Source organism: Herpailurus yagouaroundi, unplaced genomic scaffold (genome assembly GCF_014898765.1).
Source record: "Herpailurus yagouaroundi ecotype Mexico unplaced genomic scaffold, PumYag 564, whole genome shotgun sequence".
NCBI lineage: Eukaryota > Metazoa > Chordata > Mammalia > Carnivora > Felidae > Herpailurus > Herpailurus yagouaroundi.
In genome coordinates, this window is record NW_024412781.1 from 947 (window position 1) to 7,171 (window position 6,225).

The 6,225-nt window shown below is 58.2% G+C and overlaps 2 protein-coding genes across 2 annotated transcripts; both read left to right on the forward strand.

The window, feature by feature from the left end:
• The first annotated feature begins 592 nt into the window (after positions 1–592).
• Positions 593–2,150, forward strand: LOC121023552 (succinyl-CoA:3-ketoacid coenzyme A transferase 2, mitochondrial-like). Its single transcript, XM_040465508.1, is given in 3 exon segments — positions 593–1,781; positions 1,784–1,857; positions 1,860–2,150. Coding segments are annotated over 3 exon segments (1,554 nt in total).
• A 2,113-nt stretch (positions 2,151–4,263) lies between these two features.
• Positions 4,264–6,221, forward strand: LOC121023551 (bone morphogenetic protein 8A-like; the record flags this gene model as incomplete). Its single annotated transcript, XM_040465507.1, has 4 exons — positions 4,264–4,288; positions 4,486–4,680; positions 5,433–5,512; positions 6,084–6,221. Coding segments are annotated over exons 1-4 (438 nt in total), but the record flags the coding sequence as incomplete, so codon positions are not given.
• Between the last annotated feature and the right edge of the window lie 4 nt (positions 6,222–6,225).

The following is a 6,225-nucleotide window of genomic DNA, read 5'->3' on the forward strand; positions in this document are numbered from 1 at the left end:
AATAGATTTGTGTCTGAGTAAAAGAAGAGGAGGGGGCAGGTCTGAGGCAGCAACCCCAGAGCACTTTCTTTGGCGGTGAGGTCATTGGGAGCCCTGGTAGACGTCCAGATGGCCGGTCACCCAGGACAGGTGAGCGCGGAGGCGGGCGGTGCAGGTGTGGGAAGCGGCCGTCTGCCTGGCCTGAGGGCCAGGGGACTGGAGCAGGTCACCCGGGAAGGGGGTGGTGACGGAGAAGGAAGGGGACCACCCAGAGTTGGGGGTGTCCGACAGGGAGAGGTGTGCCCAGAAGGGGCCCCGCGAAGGACCTCCCTTGCCCCCGGGGCTTTGGGCTGGACACGGGCAGCCTTGCCGCCAACCCCGAGGACTCAGGGTCGCGTCTTCCCTCAGGAACGCCGCTGCCTCCGCAGCGGGGGACGCAGGGTCCGGAATCCCCTTGGGGGAGGGGCCCCTCGTTGTGGGCAGGGGCGCCGGGGCCACCCGGTGTGAGCGTTACCGCCCCATGCGCCTTCCCTGCTCTGTGACGCGGTGGTGGCGGCCGGCGTTGGCCTGTCCCCCGCCGGTCTCAGTCCGGGGCCTGGAGCCGGAGCGCACGATGACCGTCCTCCAGAGGCTCGCGTGGGCGCTCGGGTACCGCATTCCCGCCAGCCGCTGGGGGCCCACGCTGGCCGAGGGCAGTGTGCACGGCCTGGCCACCAGCGCTCGCGCCCGCGCCAAATTCTACGCGGATCCCGTGGAGGCCGTCAAAGACATCGTGGACAGGGCCAAGCTCATGGTCAGCGGCTTTGGGCTCTGCGGGATTCCAAAGAACCTGATTCAGGCGCTGCTCCGCACGCGCATCAAAGAGTTGATCATGGTCAGCAGCAACGTGGGCGTGGACGGCTTTGGGCCGGGCCTGTTACTGGAGGCCAAGCAGATCGCCCGCCTCATCTGCTCCTACGTGGGGGAGAACACGCTGTGCGAGCGCCAGTACCTGGCGGGCGAGCTGGAGCTGGAGCTGGAGCTGACGCCCCAGGGCACCCTGGCCGAGTGCATCCGTGCCGGGTGTGCCGGGGTGCCCACCTTCTACACGCCAATGGCCTACAGGACCCTGGTTCAGGAGGGAGGCGCCCCCATCAGGTCCGCGCCCGACGGCCACATCGCCATCATGAGACAGCCCCGAGAGGTGAGGGAGTTCCACGGGCACCACTATCTTCTGGAGTAGGCCATCACTGCCGATTTTGCTTTGGTGAAGGGGTGGAAGGCCGATCGCGCCGGGAACGTCATCTTCAGAAAAAGCGCCAGGAATTTCAACGTGCCCATGTGCAAAGCTGAGGAAACCTCCGTGGTGGAGGTGGAAGAAATCGTGGATGTGGGGACCTTTGCCCTCGAAGACATCCACGTTCCTAACATTTATGTCGACCGCGTGATTCAGGGAGAAAAGCACGAGAAAAGAATTGAGCATCTAGCCCTCAGGAAGGAGCACGATGAAAAAGCCGAGTCTGCAGATGACCCCGGCGCCCGAATTGTCAAGCAGGCAGCTCTTGAATTTGAGGATGGCATGTATGCCAATCTGGGCATAGGAATCCCGCTCCTGGCCAGCAACTGCATCAGCCCGGACATGACTGTTCATCTTCACAGTGAACATGGCATCCTGGGCTTGGGGCCGTTCCCACCCAAAGATGAGGTGGATGCAGATCTCGTCAACGCGAGCAAGCAGACGGTGGGCATTTTCCCCAGGGGCTGTTTCTTCTCCAGCGATGACTCATTCGCCATGATTCCAGGCGGGCACCTCGACCTCACCATGCTGGAGCCATGCAGGTCTCCAAATATGGTGACCTGGCTAACTGGATGATACCTGGGAAGAAGGTGAAAGGCATGGCGGGGGGGCCATGGACTTGGTGTCCAGTCCCAAGACCAGAGCGGTGGTCATCATGGTGCACTGCACCAAGGCCAACGAACCCAAAATCTTGGAGAAGCGTACCATGCTGCTGACCGGGAAGCGCTGTGTGGACCGGATCATCACTGACAAGGCCGTGTTTGACGTGCACAAGAAGAAAGGCCTGACGCTGATTGAGCTCTGGGACGGGCTGACTGTGGACGACGTCACAGAGCACGGGCAGCCCTTCGCCGTGTCACCGGACCTCAGACCCATGCAGCAGGTGGCCGCCTGACCCGGGAAAGGAAGCACTGGTCAGAGGGTGTGTTTCATTTTCACCACTGCGTCTCACCCAGAGGGGGTGTCATCACGCCTGTCCGTTCGTCTGACCGGTTCTCCTGGCGTCTCAGACTCGGCTACCGCCAGACAGACTATTCTCTCAAGAGGAACATGGCTTTAATTAAAAACAAAAGGAGATCTTTGGTGTTGCTCTTGCATGTTCTGTGAGTCCTGAGTTAGGTCTGGTTCCATCATCGGGCACTCGGACGCCCTCCTCACTGTGATGTTTACGTTAAATTCCTGCAGCTCGGATGATCCCACAGGAAGGCTCTCACCGAGGAGCCTTCTCTCCGGAACGAGCCACGAAATGTGGGGGGAAGTGATGAGGGAGGAGTAACCACCCCCATATCCCCAAGGCTCCTTCCAGTGTCAGCCCCTGCAGCTGACCCCCCTCCCGTCCCAGCAGGATCGTTCCTGAGCGGTGCCTCTAACGTGTCCGGTGCATTTGTTTGTGGGAGGTGATGTCATAGATCAAAGTTTAGTCTCTGGACTGATTAGTGCAAGCAACTTGGCCCGGGGCCCCAGGTCTAGAGCCCGGCTGTTTAAGGGCTGACCTTTGCCAGCTGAGCAGGACTGGGGTGGTTTCACAGTGAATCAGGACACCCGCTAATGGAACAGACACGTAGCATCGTGTATGTGTATGTCTGTATCCTGTATGAGAAGTGCACGTGTGTTCCATACGTACGTACGTACATGTGCTTGTGCGTGTGTGTGTGTGTGTGTGTGTCAGGGTGGCAACACTGAGGTGATGTACAGGAAGTAGAGCAGTTGGCACTGTGTTCTAAGGAGCATAAAAGTCAGTAATCACCTCCTGTCGTTTAGTTTAAGAAAATACCGTGGGAGGGGCTCTTAGGTGGCTGAGTTGGTTGAGCATCCGACTCCTGCTCCGGTCATGATCTCACAGTTTCCAGTTTGTAAGTTCGAGCCCCACGACTGGCTCACTGCTGTCCAGCACAGAGCCCACTGCAGAGCCTCTGTTCCCCTATCTCTCCGCCCCTCCCCCACTCACGTTTCCTCTCTCTCTCTCTCTCTCTCTCTCTCTCTCTGAAAAATAGAAACATTCAAACAAAGAAAAAGGAAAATTCCACAGGAAATGAGAATGAAGAGATCTACCCCTTTCTCGTCTTTTAATGAAAGCCGGGAAATAACCTAAATGTCTAAAGTTAAGCTAATCTCTAAATATTATGGTACATTTTCTCAAAGGAATTTTATGCATTTGAAACGTTCATAGTGGAGACATTTTAACAGCAGTGAACATGTTTATGTGAAAAAGTTGGAAAACATACAGACTTCTTTGTTAAGATGACCATTGTGTAAAAGTTCAGGTGACATGAAAATATTCCAGAAAGGTGAAAACGATGTGTTGGGGTGGGCAGAGGTTTCTGAGTTGTATTTCTTCCCCAGAGGTTATCTTACAGTTGCCCTTGTGTTACTTTGACAGTTAAGAAATCAAGAGGTCATTTGGAAATACAAAGAGGTACAGGAAGTTGGTTTCATTGGTGGAGTCGACATTTCCAGGGATCGTGAGTGTGTTTTTCAGGGCATCCTCATCTCTAAGCAGCTGTGGGGCCAAATCCCATTTTTAGGGGTGTCCCTCTCCCTAGCCGGAGGTCCCCATCATGTCCAGCCCACAGCCTTTTCTCTCTTTTTTAACCCACAAACCCGGGAGTAAGACCTTCAGTGGGTAAGAACTTGGGATCTGACTGAACCGCGGCTCCAGGACTTTGGCCAGCTGTCTCTGCCCCACTGAACCCGGGGTCTCGTTTGTGGATGTCAAGGCACAGTTAGTGCCCTGCTCTTGGCAGTGCTGGGCAGAGCAAGCCCTGGCTACGTGCTGGTGGCTGCTCCAATCTGCTGGGTCATAAATTCATCCACACCCCCAGAACGTATGGGGTGGAAGGGAGAACTCGGGCCTCGGAGCGCTCAGATGGACATGGGAACCGTGGTTCTGCGAGCCCCCGGCAGAGTGGCTCTGACGTTTCTCAGCGAAGCATGAGGTCCAGGGGGACTGTGGAGACACATAAGGTCACGTGTGTGAACTAACTCGAAACCTATAAAGTGCTTCACAGATGGCATTGTTCACCGTTATCGCGAGTAATGACCCTGTGTTCGCGAGGCCCCCCTCCCTCCGTCTCCCTCGGACCTGGGACTCCTGTTTCCAGAGGAGCAAACTGAGGCCCTCTGCCTCCGTGCTCCTGGGCCCGAGCAGGCCCTGGCAGGAGGGTCCCCGCTGTCCCACGTGCACGGCCCCTGCCCGCAAGTGATCGCTCTCTCTCCTCTCTCCGTCTCAGGGCACAGTGTGGATCCTGGCCTGGCCGGCCTGCTGGGGCGACGGGCGCCGGGCTCCAAACAGCCTTTCCTGGTCACTTTTTTCAGGGCGAGCCCTGGTCCCGTCCGAGCCCCTCGGGCAGCGAGGCCCCTGAAGAGGAGGCCACCCAAGAAAACCAACGAGCTGCCACACCCGAACAAACTCCCGGGGATCTTTGGTGAGGTCTGGGAGGGGCCTGGGGTGGGGTCCGGGAGCCACCTGGAGGGGACAGACCCTCTGGGTCCTCAGGTTCAGGCCGGGGTCACCCCCCAGCACTGTCCTGTGGACCAGCCTCTGCCCTCTCCGTCCCTGCCACCCAGAAGTGCTTTCTCTGCCCTCCCCTGGCTCCCAGGGCTTTTTCCAGAAGTCTCCATCAGAATCGGGTGCCCCATCCTCCGGGCAGCACAGCCCCTGGGGACCCTGCAGGATGCACAACTGTTTATGAGGAGGTCTCCCCCGCAGACTGAGCCCCTCAGGATCAGGAGTGGGCCTGCCCTGCCCTCCTGCCCTCCTCTCCTCCACGGGGAGTCCGCCCTTTGGCCTCCGTGAGCCACTCGATCCTGTGGAATGGGGGCGGCAGGAGAGGTGGGATGAGGTCACTACAGAAAAGGAGCCACTGATGGCCCAGGGTCCCCTGGGCTGTTTACTGAAGCATCGGGAGGGCCCACAGGTTGGAACTCAGGGGAGGCTGGGATGAGTGCAGGGTTCCTCTGTAGCTATCGGACCCACCTGGAGCCATCGAAGTTTCTCGAGCTGGTTTGTGACACCAGCAGAGCTGCAGGATGGGCTTAATGAGATCAAATGCGTCTGTTTCACTGCATTCATTTATTCACCAAGTGTGCCCGGTGGGGTGTCCCCTGCCCTGGGAGCTCCCTGTGGAAGCTGTCCAGAGCAGGAACCCCAGAACAGACCTGGCTTCTGTCCCTGCAGATGACGTTCACGGCACCGACGGCCGGCAGGTTTGCCGACGGCACGAGCTCTACGTCAGCTTCCAGGACCTCGGCTGGCTGGTAATTTCTGACTCTCCTCCTTCTTACATGACGGTCCCCACCCGGAGATGATAGGTGTATCTCCAGGGGCAGCTAGAATTATGGGTGACTTTAATTTTCTCATGCATTAGGTTCTTCAGTGTTTTCTGAAGGGAATATGTCTTTCTTTTATAGTGAGAAGGTGCTTTTTGGTGAAAACCATGGAAATGGGGATAGTCTGAATCCTCAGCCAGAACATGTCAGGGCTGCAACAGGGAAACCGAGGCTGGGAGGGCAGTGCGTGTGCACATCTGCTGGGACAGCAGCTCTAGAAGATGCAGGCAGTGGGGCGGGTGGGGAGGATGATGCCCAGTGCACGTGAAGGGGACAGAGCTGTGCCCAGCCCTGCCTGCCAAGGGCCTCCCGGTGGACGACAGGCCTCTTGGGGGAGCCTGCCTGCAGGGACCCTAGGCTTGGCTGATGGGGCTGGGGCTGGGGCTGCAGGTGGGTAAGGGGCAGCCCTGAGTCGTCTTGTGCTGTGTGCTGGATTCAGGGGCTCAGTGTGGGGGGGCATCTGGATGGCACTCACTTTCTCCTCTTCCCCCCCCCCCAGGATTGGGTCATTGCTCCCCAAGGCTACTCGGCCTATTACTGTGAGGGGGAGTGCTCCTTCCCGCTGGACTCGTGCATGAATGCCACCAACCACGCCATCCTGCAGTCCCTGGTCAGTACCGCGTCCATCCTGTCCCCACCCA